Source organism: Belonocnema kinseyi, chromosome 3 (genome assembly GCF_010883055.1).
Source record: "Belonocnema kinseyi isolate 2016_QV_RU_SX_M_011 chromosome 3, B_treatae_v1, whole genome shotgun sequence".
NCBI classification, from domain to species: domain Eukaryota; kingdom Metazoa; phylum Arthropoda; class Insecta; order Hymenoptera; family Cynipidae; genus Belonocnema; species Belonocnema kinseyi.
In genome coordinates this window covers 65,148,076-65,164,978 of record NC_046659.1, presented here as the reverse complement: position 1 = coordinate 65,164,978, position 16,903 = coordinate 65,148,076, and the positions used below count along the sequence as shown (strand labels likewise).

The window sequence follows — 16,903 nt, the reverse complement described above, 5'->3', positions numbered from 1 at the left end:
GAAGTTACTTTGTGTTTTTTGTATATCTACTATCAACAGATGCTTATGGGTCAGTTGTAGATAGAAGATTAAACTTTTTTGGTTGATGATTCAGCTATTTCATTGAAATATCCTCTCTTTTGGTTAAATTCAACTGTAATTAAATACAAATTTAAATTTTGGTTCTTGAAATAATATCAACTATTACATTTCTCGTTGATAACACAGCCACACAAAAAAAGTGTGCGGATCTGGTAACAAGACACACGTATTCCTATGGGTTTTGGGGCGCTGAATTCAAATTCGATATCAAAAATCACCCATCACGTCATGGTTGAGCCATAACTTCAAAAAATGACGAAAAATCATGCACTGGGGCAAATAAATTTCAAAATAATGCCAGTGATGCAAATTTTCACTTTAAAAACATGTCGACAACTGTGAAGGATCAACCCTTGTCTGATATCAACTTATTTAACATAACTTTACCCAACAGAACCTGACCGCACCTAACCTGAATTAACAGAAATTTATTGAACTTCACGTAAAGCTCTGGAAGCATATTTTCCCAGTAGCAAATGTGTGCTACATCGAATGGGTCAACTCGAGCCTAACCTAGAAATAAATCTAACCTAGCCTAACCTAACCTCACGAAACACAATTTAACTGATTGTGTTATCCCGTTGTGTTTGCGGTACCGTTTCATTCAGCTTCGGCTTAACCTACATAGAGGTTTAATCTATCCTAACCTAACAAAACCTGACGTAACCTAACCGATTACGCTGGCAACCCTGTTCTTGCGTACTTTCATATTTTGAAATTAATAGCAGAAAATAGACTGAAGTAGCTCTATAAATCAATTTGATTACGATAAATAGCAAGATAAAATGTAAACGCGAAAGATAGTATAAATATATCCCTTAAGTTTAAGAAAAGCAGAGAGAACAAAATTTTGAATAAAACTCTTATTCATTTGCATGTTTAAGTTACAGTTCTACATTTTAATTCATACAAACATTGTCAGGTTAATTGAAATGGGGTCAATTCTACTTGTAGTTCTAAGTTTCTTCAAATGAATAATGTGCGTCTAAATTTTTAACCACCTGTAGTACAATGAAATGAATTTTATTGTGTTACGACGGGAACACTTAAGTTAAGTTGTGTTGCGTTGAGCAAAATTTCGTTAGGTTCTGTTAAGTTAGATTCATTTGTAGGTTAAAATCGAGTTAACCTATTAAATATAGCACACATTTAAGACTGAGAACAGTACGCTTACATAGCTACACGTGCGGTTGAATTTCATTCGACTAGGTTATGTTAGGTCAGGTTTTGTTAGGTTAGGATAGGTTAAACCTCTATGTAGGTTAAGCCGAAGCTGAATGAAACGGTACCGCAAACACAACGGGACAACACCATGAGTTTAATTGTGTTACGTGAAGTTAAGTTAGGTTATGTTAGGTCAGTTTTTTGTTTAGGTTAGGATAGGTTTGACCTCTTTGCAGGTTAAGCCCAAGCTGATTCAAACGGTACCGCAAACACAACGGGACAACACAATCAGTTTAATTGTGTTTCGTGAGGTTAGGTTAGGCTAGGTTATATTTATTTCTAGGTCAGGCTCGAGTTGACGCATTCGATGTAGCACGCATTTGCTACTGGGAAAATATGCTTCCAGAGCTTTACGTGCAGTTCAATAAATTTCTGTTAATTCAGGTTAGGTGAAGTCAGGTTCTGTTGGATAAAGTTATGTTAAATAAGTTGATATCAGGCAAGGGTTGATTATTCACAGTTGTCGACATGTTTTTGAAGTGAAAATTTGCATCACTGGCATTATTTTGAAATTTATTTGCCTCATTGCATGATTTTTCGTCATTTTTTGAGGTTATGGCTCAACCATGACGTGATGGGTGATTTTTGATACCGAATTTGAATTCAACGTCTCAAAATACATAGGAATACGTGTGTCTTGTTACCAGATCCGCACACTTTTTTTTGTGTGGCTGTGTAATTCATCTATTTTGGTTCAAGATTTTACGAATTGATTGAAAATTAATATATTTTGGTAAAAACTTTAACTATTTGAATAAAAAATAACATTTTTTTTGAAAGGCCATATTTTCGGTTTGAAAATGAATTCGTTGTATAGAAAATTCGTCTTTTTGGCCTTAGAATTCAACAATCTTTAGAGGGGTTGAAAATTCATATTTTCTGTTAGGAAATTTAACTGATTGAAATTTGAACTACTTTGTTAAAAATTCAGTTTTTTGGTTGACAGTTCATAATTTTAGTTGAAAATTGATCCCTTTTCGTTTTAAATTTGTTTTTATGTGTAAAATTGGAATATTTTGCCATAAAATTCAACTACACCAAACTCTCGCTTTCAGTCAAGTGTCGGGGGTTGCCTTCAAATAGGTAGTACTAAATTCGGGGGGATCGATACGTTAACAGTCAGGGAGAGTCGCCTGAACTGTTTCCGATTGGAATGCTTGCTATTACGCAATATACTTTGTTGAAAATTAATATTTTCGGTGTGAAAATTCAACTATTTAGTTGAAAATTTATGTATTTTGTTCAAATGGCTTTTTATTTGTTTGAAAATTTAGATCTCCCGGTAAAAATACAACTTTTTGGTTGAAAAATCTAACCGAGAAATATTTCTTGGCTGGGAATGCAACTCTCCTGTTGAAAATTCATATTATTTGTTGAAAATTCAACTATTTCGTTAAAAAGTTATCTATTTTATTGAAAATACAATATTTTTTCTTGAAATGTGAACAAAATACCATGAAATGTAATAATAGAATGGTGTCGCGATTTTAACTTTAAATTTAATATGCAAAATTGTTTGTAATGGCTGACGAAGACAAAATCAATGGAACAAATAACTCTGGTGATCCTGACAAACAATGCAGAAAAACAACACCTGTTCAGAATTTGATTTAACTTTTAATCATAATTTTAATTTTAACTTAATTTTAATTTTAATCAGAATCTTATTTAACTTTTCTGTTAACTTGAAGTTACTTCATCTAGTAACTGCAACTAGTTACTCAAAAAAGTAACATAACCAACGCTGATTTTAAACTACATCGGTTCTCACTGGAAATATCTATTTCAATAAACATTTATCGATATCTTGATATTTTTCTTCTATAAATGCCTTTTTTTACAAATAATCATTTGTTATTAAAGATTATTTACAAAATTTTAACACTAATAGAATAGGTAAGCGTTTTTCTCTGAAAATCGATTATTAAAAAAAATCGATATAAAAATTAAACTTATAATTTTGAACAACTTTAGGCAGGTTATTATTTTTTGTCGAAACTAGACATTAAAAAGAAAATCAACGACCTTGATTGTCTAAAAAAATATTATATATTAATTCTGAAGTTACAGTATCAATTTCCAAGAATTATCCAAAATATTGTCCTTGCTTTTCTTTCTTATTAGTTCAGATAATAGATACTAATAAATTAAAAATGTTTTATTATTAGTAATTTTATAATTTTCTTTAAAAATTGCGTCAGAGAAGAAAATAATAATCCAGCGCGTGTATTTCTTCTAGTAAATTAAAATTCCTCAAGTCCTAATCATTTATATTTTATAAGCAATAATTAAAATTTATAATCAAAAGTTCATTTTAGTTCTGATAATTGTGAACCGTAGAGGTCTTTAAAACTGATAAGATATAAAAGACTGCACTTCTGATTCAAGTACGATCAAACATAAAGTGCATCACTGCCTGATTAATAAGTCGGTAAAAATGTAAGGCGCGCATATTCTATGCTTTTAATCTCAAGATGTGGATAAGTGGCATGAAAGCCGCGACATTCCCACGTTCTGCGTTCAAGGATTTTGATAAAGCTGTTTACTCGTGGTCACATAATTCAAGAATGGTCCACCGTGACCCTGACGCTGCAATAGAACCGAAAATATAAAAAAATCGTGCAAATATTTGAAACTCACAACACTCTTCCGCTTTGGTTATTTCTACAATTCTCTGCCTATTTTACAATCATCTTCTTTTCTCAGGAAAATGGTTTATGGTTCCAACGAAAAAAAAGAGTTCTGGGTGATAAAAAATCAAATTTTTGTTTTAAAAAAATTATCTTTTATTCTCAAGGGGAAAAACCTTAATTAAATATGATTCGAATTACAATTAAATAACAACACCATCATATTAATTAAAATTATTTATTTTCATATTTTGATAAAACAATATTTTAAAGAACGAGCTTAGCATCGTTAATTTGTGGTATAGAATAATTCTTCAGAGTGCACAGATTAAATAATATATCGTATAAAGAATTTAGCTAAGATCTATAAAATTAACGAAAAATGGCTGTAGTTTTTTTCGTTATAATTGATTTATTTCTTAAAAATACGTATATCTATCTAGAGTATCCTGAAAAGACTCTGAACGTCGCTCTTCGAATATATAATAATTTTTCAATTAAATAAATATCTAAGTACAAAAGCATGTCTAAATCGTAAATAGTCAGTGTTAATATGTATATATTTTTGCGAATCTATATATCTATTAATTAAAGTAATTGTAGATGACACTTTTTTCACACTCGATAAAACCTGGCACACTTTTTGGAATATACCAATTTTTCAAATATTCCTCTATTTTTATTTATACATATATTTATGAACATTTTATCATAATAAATTACAATATTCACCTTCTGTGATTTTTTACATTCCAGGACGTATATTACTAGAAAATGCCTACTTATAAATAATTTATTTATTATATGATTTCATATTTTATTACTTGAAGTACATTAAAGAATTACAATGATGTAATAGCGAAAGGCACATGTTCGTATTTCTATAATATAGTAGATTTTTTTGTAATTCTCACGAAACTTATGCAAAAACTAGTATTTGGTGGTCAGATACATTTTACAATGTTGTAAAAAATTGTACAAAAAAATTGCTTTGAAGTATTATACGAAAAAGGTAGAAATTCTTGATAAATCGCAAAAGCCTAAAAAATCTCAGTATTATATTATTAAACCGAATGAAAAAATCTAAAAATATTAATTAAAGCTTCAAAAGAGCTCTATTGATTGTATCAGTAATTCTAATCAGCAAACCGAAACATTGCTTACCTTTTTTTTTAACAAAACCAGAGTTTCCTCGCCAATATTCTGACGGTCGGATTACACAGGGATTTATTTGAACAGTGTCCGCTCCAGGGTCGAATAAAACTTGTATAATAAACCTTCGACTGGCTAATGCAGTTCAAGAATCGAGTTTATATTATTAGATCGCGAACAAGGCATATTCGAGCGCTGTTTGTTTGGCCTGAAATTGTGCGCTTTGGAATGGTTGGCTGTCATGGAATGATGTCATGGAGTCTCATGGTGTTACCTCTTATACTGGGTACTTCTCACACGTACGAAGTCAACATTACATGCATATACTGTGATCATGCTCAAAATTCACGTACGTTTACTTACGTCCTATCATATACTATATATGCTACAATAATCTTATACGAAACCGATACGCGTGGTACTTACGTTAATTATAATCACTGTAATTATTCGTTAATTACATCGTATTTGGCTATCTCTCCAACTCCCGTCATCTCAATTATTTATTATTGTATGCGATATGTACCTCCTATCTCACGTCGCTCAATCATTTCTGATTTATTCTCGGTTTAACGTTTGAACATCGGCAATTTTTATTTAATTTAATCAAAATGGACCAAGACTGGTGTATCAGTTCGAACGGAAAGAAGCTGGATAATCCTCAGTTGAAGACGTAAACAAAATGTCAACGAATGTTAAGTGTATTTTTAAGTATTTTTTCAAAGGTAGTTCACATTACTAGTCCATGTGTCAATGCTGGGTGCATAACGGTGGTACTGAGAGTAAGGATTAGAGACATGTGGATGGCCCACTTGAGTAGTTGTGTGTGGATGATGCTGAGTGGATATGTACTGAACTGGTGGTAGCGGTGGCTGGAGATCATGGTACCTCACTTCCTGGGATTTGTCCTCCCAGTAGACTTCAGACACTGAAGGGTCTGAATAGTAACGTTTACCTGGCTTTTCTACATCATCTTCATACCTGGAAATTAAAAATCATAACCATAAGCCAAACACATATACAGTGGAACATGGATTTAGTGTTTCTGGATTTAGTGTTTCCGAGAATTGACGCCGAGTGGCGGGGATTGTAAGATGCTCAATCAGACGTCACCAAACAGAGAGAAAAAACAGGAGAGAGACAAAATAGTTCCGAGATACTGGATTTAATGTCAAGCTCAGCCTCAAAACTGACATTAAATTAAGGTTTGACTCTTCTTTTTCACTCATTCTTAAAGATGCCATGCATGAATTACGTAAGGTGTTGAGGGAGGAGGGAGGTGGCCAAACCATTTCTTATGTAAGATATATTCAGGCCTGCTTTTTGTCAGCGCAATCTAGTGCAAAGTACACACTTACTGCGTGATACAAAACTAGATAACCAACATAATTGAAATTTTTCAGGAGAGCGAAATAACATTGAAAAAAATTATCCAATTCTAAGAAATAGTATGTGGAAGTTGACATTTTCAAAGTGACAGGAACCTAAAGCTGGAACAGGCATGGTTAAGGATGACGATCAGGCTGCGTCGACTCCCATGAGCGCGAGTGATCACATATACTTTTGTAGTTATCTACCTCCTTGTAGATGTCTCCACTGTAGGCGCGTAAGTGGGGGTAATATTTTCTTCAAATATCTTGGCCCCGCCATTCTAGTGTTCGTTGAGGTTATGTTTTCGTCAACAAACTTCAAATTTTGCGAAGTTCAAAAAAGTTGCGTTTCGCCGTATGAAGTGAAATCAGGACATTGAAAAACAAACAAAGTTAAAGTAAATTGAAATGTTTGTGCTGTGCCAGGATGTCACTGACTGAAAAATGGTACAGGAAACAGTATTTACACATTTTTTGTCTTAAATTTGTATAATCTTGAATTAATTCGTTTATTTTCTCTAATTTTAATTCATGCAACACATTCAAATAATATACACATTTACGTGCACGAACACATGGATACGCTTTAGTTTGCCACCTCCTTGCAGATTGCGCTAGTGTCGCTATAAGTGGTCAAACGCGCCCATGGGAGTCAACCCAGGCTGATGACGATAAAAAGTGCAATTTTCAGTTTAAAATAAAAACTCACTCCCGCGATATTGAGTTGCTAAATTCGGAGAAAATGAGTCTGATTAGAATAAATTAACCAAATCCGAGTAAATCATTCAAGAATTTATAGAGATTTATATTTCATGGAGTTTGAAAGTCGTGTTTGGATAGCGACTAAAAATCTATTTATAACGATAAAAAAATAAAAACTTGCTTCCGAGATACGGGCAGGACAAATAAGAGTAAAAAAGTTTTTATCCAAAAAAATTATACTGTTTCGATAAAATAAAGATTCAATGTAACTGTATCGCACTGACATATACGATTTTTTCACTGAAAGGTATATAAAAAGAAGAATTGTATGTTTCTTTATAAATAAACGATAACATGATAAAAATAGCTTTTTGCAGAAAATGAAGATTTAGGATTTTACGTTGTAATTTAATTCTTACTTTAGTGATGAAAAAAGCGGTACAATGTTTTGTTTAATTTTTGCAACTCAAAATTGAACTATTCCATTTTTAGTTGAAAATTTATCATTTTTGGTTGAAAGTTCATTTTTTTAGGTTAAAAAATCCAACAACTTGTTTGAAATTTGAATTTTCTTCAACATTTATTTTTTTGGCTGAAGATTCATAATTTTAGTTGAAAATTTATCTCTGGTTGAAAATTGAACTACTTGGTTAAAAATCCGTTTTTAAAAAATTATTTTTTAAACCAAAAATGAACAATTTCGTTGAAAATTAAATATTATGTTGAAAATTCAACAATTTTGTAAAAATGAATTTTTTTAGTAAAAAATAATCATTTAAATTAAAATTGAACTATTCCATTTTTGTTTACAAACTTATCTTTCTTAGTTTAAAAATTCTACTATTTGGCTACAAATATATTTATTAGGTTACAAATTTATGTATTTCGTTGAAGATTGGGATTTTTGCTACAAAATTAATTGTTTAAGTTGAAGATTCTTCATTTTAATCAAAAATTCACTTCTTTTCATGCTTAAAAATTCAAATCTTTGGTTGAAATTTGAACTACTTTGTTAATTCATAAGAAAGAGCAACTACCAAATAGGGGTACGTGGTTTAAAATTTCATTTTAAAAAACTGTACGTAATTTATGCACCACCCCAAAGAAATTAATGGTTAGGAGTCAAAGATGTGAGATCTCAAAATTTAAATGTAACTGGTTAAAGATAAAAGGTGCAGGGGTCATAGGAAAAAGTTTTCTATAAATTAACCACAAAATATCACAAAATCCTCACCTGTTGACTGGCCAGTGAGAAGTAGTCGGTGACACTGAGTTATATTGATGAAGATTTGGCACTGGTGGTGGAAGATACTGATCCAATTCGCTGTTTTCGACCTCACATTCTTGAAGGTTGAGTGGAAGGCCAAGACTAACACCACCTAGAGAACTCAGATTACTAAGTTGTCCCTCTTCTACAGGCAAATCAACATATCTTAGATCCATTCCACTTTGTGGTGAACCGCCAGATTGGTTAGTCATTTCTTGATGATAGAGAGCGTTGTTTTGCTGGTGTTGATGACCCTGCAATTAAAAATAATTTACAAATGTAAATCGGTTTTTATTTCAGAAAATAGAATAACTTTTATATGCAAAAATATAGATGACCCACCTGATTAATGTAATGTTGACCTCTAGGAGTTGTTGGAGGTGTCGGAGGTGAGAGGCCTTGAGAGATTCCTTGAGAAGGTGTTGACGGAGGCGAAGAACTAGCACAGTTCTGGGGTGAATTGGGACATTTGGGGCCTCGGACATTCATTTCCTCTTGTTTTAATGATCTTGAGACACTAAAAGTTACATTGCTTTGGCTTCTAGATGGGGAATTTTCTCGCCCAGCAGGTCCGTTCTGTTTTCTTCGCCTAGGCTGATACTTATAATCCGGATGCTGTCGCTTATGGATTAAACGAAGTCGATCAGCTTCTTCGATAAATGGCTTTTTATCATTGTCTGACAAGACCCTGAAATCATTAAAGAAAACGGCCATTATTCAACAAATGCTTAGGATGAGTTAGGTAACGAAATCTACTTTCGGCATAAATATTTTTTTAGTGTCGAATTCGAGTTTGGTTCGACTCGATCGCCAAAAGTTGTTCAAGAGAGGGATCTGGTTAGTGTTTGTGAGAGACTATTAGCCCCCAAAGAAACACGCGCCGACCACATTTATTACGGCTTATCGTTAAGTGACCACAGATCGCGTCCTAAAATTTTTCAGTTTCCCACTGTTTCTTCAACCTAGCTTCTGATAAGCTTTCCCTTGAAGCTGACAGTTTAAAGCTATGCTTACTATATTTTTTGCTCAAACTTAGACAGGTCAAGAAAGATTTTCATCTCGTATCTGTGCTTTCAAGGAGATAATACTGTAATCGTATTTTCTCGTGATTGACATCGCCAGACAAAAAAGTGTTACGTATACTACGTCTCATGTAGCTTAAATGTATTTTTCTCGAAAGGGGAACTGTGTGATGAATATTTTGAGGGAAGAGTGTCAAGCGCGAGTATTTCAAGATTTAACGTGTGTCTTGTCACGACGGAGAAAGCCCATCTGGTCAATGGACTTTGTCTGAGCTTTTTTTCCGTGGGCTTCGCGCGATAACACTCGTATTACTTTTTGCTCGCCAGATGCATCGCAGGGTCAGCTAATTTAGATGTAGTGTACTCCCCTATCAGCGTGGTTATTTGTACATATCAGATGGTACACACTCTTTCTAGTCTAATTCACACGATGAAAAAACTTCTGTTTTTTACCCTTATGGCAGTGACACTCTATTTTGGCCTCAGCATTGAATCATATCTGGATAATTCTCTACTATAGCAGACAACTTTCGTTTACAAGTTTAATTGCTTTTTAAAAAGAAATTCAATTTTCTAAAGTTTGTTATACCTATCCTTCCTACTGACATCTAGTAATATCATGGGCTATATCATTTATTATACCCAAATATTAATTTTTGTTATCCTATTGTTATAACTCTTTTTAGGAGATTAAGAAAAAATCGACCTCAATTTGAATAAGAACCGGCGATCCCTTCACTCCCCCACATGAATTTTTGACTTACCTTCACTTTTTCATTTTGCACTGGGAAATTGAGAAAAATCATAAAAATATACCAATATTTGAGAAATTACAAAATATTTTTGTATATGATAATCTTGAAATTCATTCTTTCATTCACTTTGTCCACATTGAGGCTCCTATGTTTCTGATCGCTTTTGGCGCACAATTTGAACATTATTCATTCTGAACGACTTCGTTTCACGATCCTGAATTATGAATACTTCAATTTCAAACAAAGTTTAGAATTGCCTAAGTTTTAACGGTTCAATTAAACTCAAATTTATTACTTTTAAAGCTTAATAATTTTTATCATAATTAAAATTTTTATAATTTCAACTTAAACTTAAAGATTTGAATGCGCAATTTTGAAATACAGTGAAACTCTTCTATAGCGCCGATTTTGGGGCTGACGGTGGGTGGGAACTAACTCATTATAGCCCGCTCCGCTTTTGTTTGTTTAAGCCTGAGTGCTCGCCTGAGTGACAACCGTGGATACCTACCTGCGGCGCGGGTTCAATTCTCGGAAGGGCTATAGAAGGGAGGGCTATTGAAGGTTTCCATTGTAGTTTATTGGTTGAAGAGTTGAAACTAACGTTGTTTAGTTTCAAAAGGTTAAATTATAAAATGTTTGTTTGAAGTTTGTTAATTTTTAGATCTTTTGTTAACCAGATAAAACTAATTTAAAAGGTACATTCCTTGATGCCTTTTTATAATTATTACATTCTTGAACATCCTTTTAGTATACTCTTTCAAATATTATAAAATCACTTTAAATTTTAATAGTCCTTCGAAATCCAGTAAAATCCTCTAAAAAAATCCGTGAAATGTTATGAAATGTGATGATGTTTTCGGAAATCCTAAAAAAATAGATTGAAAGACCTTGATAGGTCCTAAAATCTCTTAAAAACATTGAAATCCTCGGAAATTTGATCATATCCGTTAAAAATCTTTAAAAATCACTTGAGATTTTTTTAAATATCTTAAAACCTTATAGGTCCTAGTACATCCTTCCGAAATTCTAGGACACTCATTAAAACCACACAGATTTTTTTGAATTCCTTAAAATCATTGAAATCGTTGAAAATTTCTTGATTTAAGATTTTTTCATCATCATCTAAGATTTTTTCAGACAAAAAAAACCCTAAGTTCGAAAAAAGTTTAATAAAATTGTTTGATGAATCGATGAATTAAAAATTATTTTATTTCAAATGTAAATACTTCAAATGTAGAATAGTTATAATTCTTTAATTTTATAATTAAGCAATCAATATCTAAATTAAACATTTTTTCAGGTATGAGTTTAATTTTTATGACTTGTAAGAATGTTTGGTAACCGGGAAATCACAAAAAAATTCAGTTTCAATGTATCGATATGTGTATCAACCTAATTTATGAACTAGACTAAAACCGAAATTGCAAAACAGTTTTAGAAAAAAAGTTGCTATTCTCAAAATTGATTGTGCCTCTTGCTTCGCGAATTTGTTGTGAAATGTTTTTAACTCTAAATTCGTATTTACTTTTAAATAAATTTATTATTTTGGCAATGCAATGAAAGTCTAGACAAACTTTATGAATTAATTAAGAAGCATCTTATATTCGTATTTTTAAAATCTATTTTCTACCTTGGACCACATTAGCAGGTTACGGAAAATTCACCTGACGAGGACAAGGAACACATTGTGATCCTCAAAGTTTATCTTTATATCAAGAATGAAGCAGCAGCTGCTAGCACGCGCCAAGAATGGACGAAGTTATCTAGGTTTTACGATAAACACCATGTAATATCTCTCCAGATTATACTCTTGTCCCATTTAAGGATGAAGAGGGATTTATTTTTGGTGTTCGCACCTGGATTTTTATCAAATTCATACGCAATGTGAAATGATTTAAACGAATTTCGGCCAAAATTATATTAATATTTACCATTACAAAATCAAATTAATATCTTAAAGTATGCAGCGCTCAATTTTTAACAGACAATATTTAATATTGAAACAATTCAACTTGAAATTATTTAAAATTATACAATCTTCATTTTAAAACACTTTAGAAATGAACTGTTATGAACCGCAAAGCTTTTAAACTTTTATGTTGCGCCGATACTTCGGTACAAGTATAGCAACGGTCAATTCAAAAACGTAAAATTCTATCGTATATAATTTACAAAATATAATTGACCAATTACTAATATAAATTCTTTTAAATTCTGAATTTTAAAAAGCATAAGATATAAATTGCTAATATTATTATTTTTCAACGATTTACATTTTAGATTCTAGTTTTTTTAATGTTCAGTTTTGAATGCTTTCAATTCGAAATTAATTTATCAGTTAAAACAAAATAAATTTTAAATATAGTTAATTTGTTTTGAACACGCTTTCTCAAAAAAAATTGTATTCTTACGATTTCAGCTAAAGAAAAATTCACTTTTAAAATTGGAATGAGTAGAGTTGCATTAGAGTGTTTTCCTCAAACAAATAAGCCAAAATTGATTAAAATTCAACCTTTTTTTTAACATTGGTAAGAAGCGATAGTAACAAAATTTCAGTTACAAAAGAATTGTTAAAATAAATTTATTTTGAAAGTTTAAAAATGTTTTAAAAGGTGAAAACTTCAAGCAAGAATACATATTATCAACACTGGATAGGTTGACAATTTCAAATTAAAAAGATTGAACAGCAATTATTTAGAATGCAAAATTTAAAAAAGTGAATGGAAACTTTAAAATTAAACCGATTTGACCTTAAAAAGTTTAGAATTGTTAATTTGCAAACAATGAGTTGCTAAAATAAATGCATTTGGAATTCAAAAGTTTGAATTACGAAGTGTATACAAGCTTTAAAAATACTTAAACATATTGCGTTTTTGAAATCAGACACTCTAAATTTGAATACGTAAAAAAAATTCGTTTGCTTCGTTCAGTCATCTATTTCGCATAAAGGTCAATGGCCAATTAAGAGGGGTATTCTGGATCCAGTACCGATTGGATCCATAATATCAGCAGCATATTTTAGTATGTTAGTATAATAATTGCACACAATCTAAACTCTCAAAATCTGAAGCTACTAAAGATATTTCAATGTTACTTTTTTAAATGAAAGATTTCTTCAAGCATATATAAATATTTATGCGATTTAATACAGACTTCGTAAAAAAGCTTAAAAAATTAAGGAAGATGAAATAATCCCCTTAAAAAATAAATTTAAATTAAACTTCGCCAAAAAATAGGCTTAACTCGAACTCTCTGATCAAATAAAACGGTTAAATCTAACCTTAGGCCAAACAATAAGCTTAAATTAAGATTGAAATTTCAATTAAGCTGTAATCAAAGTATAAGAACTTTGATTCTGTGTGATGCTAGTTATTAGTATTTCATTACTTTAAAATAAATATTCATACTGGAAATAAATGCAGGGGGAAAAGTCTATATTTAAACTGCTTTTTTGTCTTAAAACAAGATCCTTTTAACTTAAAACTTAGTCCTTTTTCTTAAAATAGAATTTCTCCTTTCTTTTCAGCATGAGAGGAACTTTGAGAAGAAAAAACTGCAAATTATAACTACTTTCCATCCTGAAAAAAGTGCATTGACAGTTTCTTATGCGATTTTTTCCAAAGAATGCGAAAGTTAGATCATCATTTTCCTCCGTTAGAATGTAGACAATAAAATTGTTGAGTTTTTGCAGCATTATTCTTTCTTCCGTATTCCACAATATGTTCCTGATAATAATGATCTAATCGGTCTTGGGCTTCCAAATGCCCTTTTTGTTGTCCACGGCACTTTTCCAATTAATTTGACTGATTATACAGTGAATATTCAATAAAAAATCAATCATTGGCACATTTTTGTTCGACTTTAAAAACAAATTTTCAGAAAAGAACAATATTTCTTTCATCAATTTAGATTAACTTGTGTAAGATCATCCACATTTTTTATTTCGACGGAATTTTATCTAAGACAATTTTTAATAAAAACAGTATTTTTTCAATTGATTCAGATTTTAACTTTATTTCTTACGCTTTAAATTCGTGTGAATGAAAATGTACCGAAAATTATTCAATTATTTTTGCATATTCTACTTTGAAACTACATTAAGAGAACGTGTTTTCGTAAAGTTTACTGCTTTGTTCTGAAAGCCACTGAAAAATTAAAAAAATATATTCTTGTTTAAAGTCACACACTATTTTTGTTGTGATATTCTTTTCTTGAACTTCTTTTGCGGGAAATATGTGTAGCCGAAAGATGTACAGTAGGGTCGCTCAAAAACACTTTTCTTTAGAGGGCAGCGATCCCCCCCATTTCATTCCAAATCCGAAAAAAGAAATTCCCAAATTCTTATTTTTTTATTTTACTTTGACAGTTCCGGTTTTGACTTGAAGTTTCCCGTGTAAAATGCATGGGGAAAAATCACTTTTTGAGTTTTTGGAATAATTTCTTAGGATTTAAAAAAATGAGACCGGAAAGTATAGGGCTCGTAGAAAATTATCCAATAAAGAATTTTATATATCAGACATATGGGTTTGACACCCCTAACAGACCCCCACGCGTACCCGAAAACTACCGTTAAAACAAAAAATGTCAATTCTTCATGAAATCGACATTTTGAACACTGTATTCTCGCTTTTTTCTTACTTAAAATTATTAACATTGGTCTAATGGAATATTAATTAACATTGGTTACTTCATTTTTAATTATTTAAACAAATGGAATTTAAAAAAAAATTTTAAGCAAATTTCATTTGTTTAGGTACCTGAAAATAAATTAACTCATGTTAATAAATATTCCACTAGAGCAATAGTAATAATTTTGAGGAAAAAAACTAATTATCGGAAAAAATTATTCAAACAAATTCCATTCGTCTAAACAAACAAAAATTAATGAACCAATGTTAATTAATATTCCACTAGACTAATAGTTAAAATTTTCAGGAGGAAAAACGAATTTTCGAGAAAAAAATTTAACAAATTCCATTTGTTTCAATAATTGAAAATTATTATTACATCATTAAGCCATTTCCCTTTCGGGGTAGGCATGACTCACTCGGTAGGGGAAAGGCGTAGTGTGTGGAAGGGATAGAGATTTTTCAGATTGATCCAGAATTCTCGTGCTATTTAAATAAATAACACGTACGTTCCGCAACACTGCTCCGACCCAGGTTGCTGATCAATCTGTCTAGCAGTCACCCCCAGCGAAGAACCTCACGAAGTCTTTATGTAAGGTTCCCCACTTGGGTCCATTAGTGGCCAAGGTCTTTGTTTCAGGCGTCATTCACTCTACTGACACTCTTTTTATTAACTATTTGCCGCCATACTTTCCTGTCCTGGCATACATCTCTAGCTTCTTTTATGTCCATGTATTTTTTCATGCAGGCTATCGTGTTTCTGTGACTTCTTATGTCTCTTCTAACTAGGGTCTCATTCACACATTCTAACCATTCTTTCCGCGGTCTACCTGTGGGCACGCTGCCATTTACTTTACCTTGATACGCTTGTTTCGTTAGTCGTTCATTTGGCATTCTCTCAACATGTCCGAACCATCTTAACCGATTTCTTTCCCATGTGTCTACTAGCGTCTCTTCTGCACCACATTCTTTTAGAATTATCTCGTTACTTACTTTGTCCATTAGGGATTTCCCGCTTATTATAAGCTACCCAGGTATACGAACTTATCAACATGTTCAATTCTCTCGTCATTTAATAAAATATTGCATAGTGTTTTCTCACTCTTTCCTTCGAACGCCATAGTTTTTGTTTTATTCGCGTTAATTTTGAGGCCCATGCTCTCCATGCTTGCATCTAGTTTATTCAACATTCTTTGTAGGTCTTCGATAGACTCTGCCATAACAACCTTATCATCTGCGAACGCTAACCCTCGTACCCTTACTGTTTCGAGATCCACACCCTCTTCGTCGAAGAGAGCCATTCTTAAACACTTGTCCATAAATAATATAAATAACCATGAAGACATAACGCATCCTTGTCCAACTCCTTGAATAATATCGAAACAGTCACTCAGTTTCCCATTCACTCTTACACTCGCTTTGCTACCTGTATATATTGTTTTTATAGCTTGTAGGATCCATTAATTGACTCCATACTCTTTCAGGACTTCCCAAAGTTTACTTGAATCTACCTTGTCAAAAGCTTTTTCTAGATCAACAAATGCACAGAAAACTTTTTTTCCTACTCTCAAACTTTTTTCTGTTATTTGCCTTAAGCTAAATATTTGATCCGTACATGACCTTCCTGGCATAAACCCACTTTGGACTTCCCAAATCTTTGCTTCTGTTATTTTCATTACCCTACGAATAAGTATTTTTGAATATATTTTACTTACGGTGCTTAATAAGCTAATGCCTCTGTAATTATTGCACTCGCTTTAATCTCCCTTTCTCTTGTATATTGGTACGATAATCGCTTTTTTCCAATCGTCTGGGACGTCTTCTATCTCGAAACATAAATTTATCAAATCGCACAGTCTATGTGGTATGCACGCGCAATCGTGTTTAAGCATTTCAACGTTAATACCGTCTAGCCCGGCAGCCTTACCATTTTTCAAGTTCTTAATTATATTCCTAACCTCAGTGACACTAGACTTTTTCAATTGAGTTTTCCATCGCATCGTGTTCAACATCGCAGTTGTGGTGTCCTATAGCTTCATCTCCGAATTGTCTTCTAAAATAGTCTCTGAAAG

The 16,903-nt window shown here is 32.0% G+C and overlaps 2 protein-coding genes across 4 annotated transcripts in view; one reads left to right on the top strand and one right to left on the bottom strand.

The window, feature by feature from the left end:
* Positions 1 to 4,238: 4,238 nt before the first annotated feature.
* The window catches only part of LOC117169864 (transcription factor Sox-10-like), a 37,222-nt gene continuing 24,557 nt past the window's right edge, over positions 4,239 to 16,903 (bottom strand). The window contains exons 2-4 of the mRNA XM_033356372.1: positions 8,769 to 9,114; positions 8,394 to 8,680; positions 4,239 to 6,068 (exon numbers count right to left, since the gene is read on the bottom strand). Of these exons, the coding sequence (XP_033212263.1) occupies positions 5,807 to 6,068; positions 8,394 to 8,680; positions 8,769 to 9,114 (895 nt within the window). The 3' untranslated portion in view covers positions 4,239 to 5,806. The remainder of the gene's footprint in view (positions 6,069 to 8,393; positions 8,681 to 8,768; positions 9,115 to 16,903) is intronic.
* Positions 5,803 to 16,903, top strand: part of LOC117169284 (transcription factor SOX-9-like) — a 92,279-nt gene continuing 81,178 nt past the window's right edge. For 2 of the 3 annotated variants that reach the window (XM_033355582.1, XM_033355581.1), the window contains exon 1: positions 5,804 to 6,292. The gene's annotated coding sequence lies outside the window, so the exon portion shown is untranslated. Of the gene's footprint in view, positions 6,293 to 16,903 lie in introns of all 3 variants that reach the window. The other variant, XM_033355586.1, reaches the window with a different exon arrangement.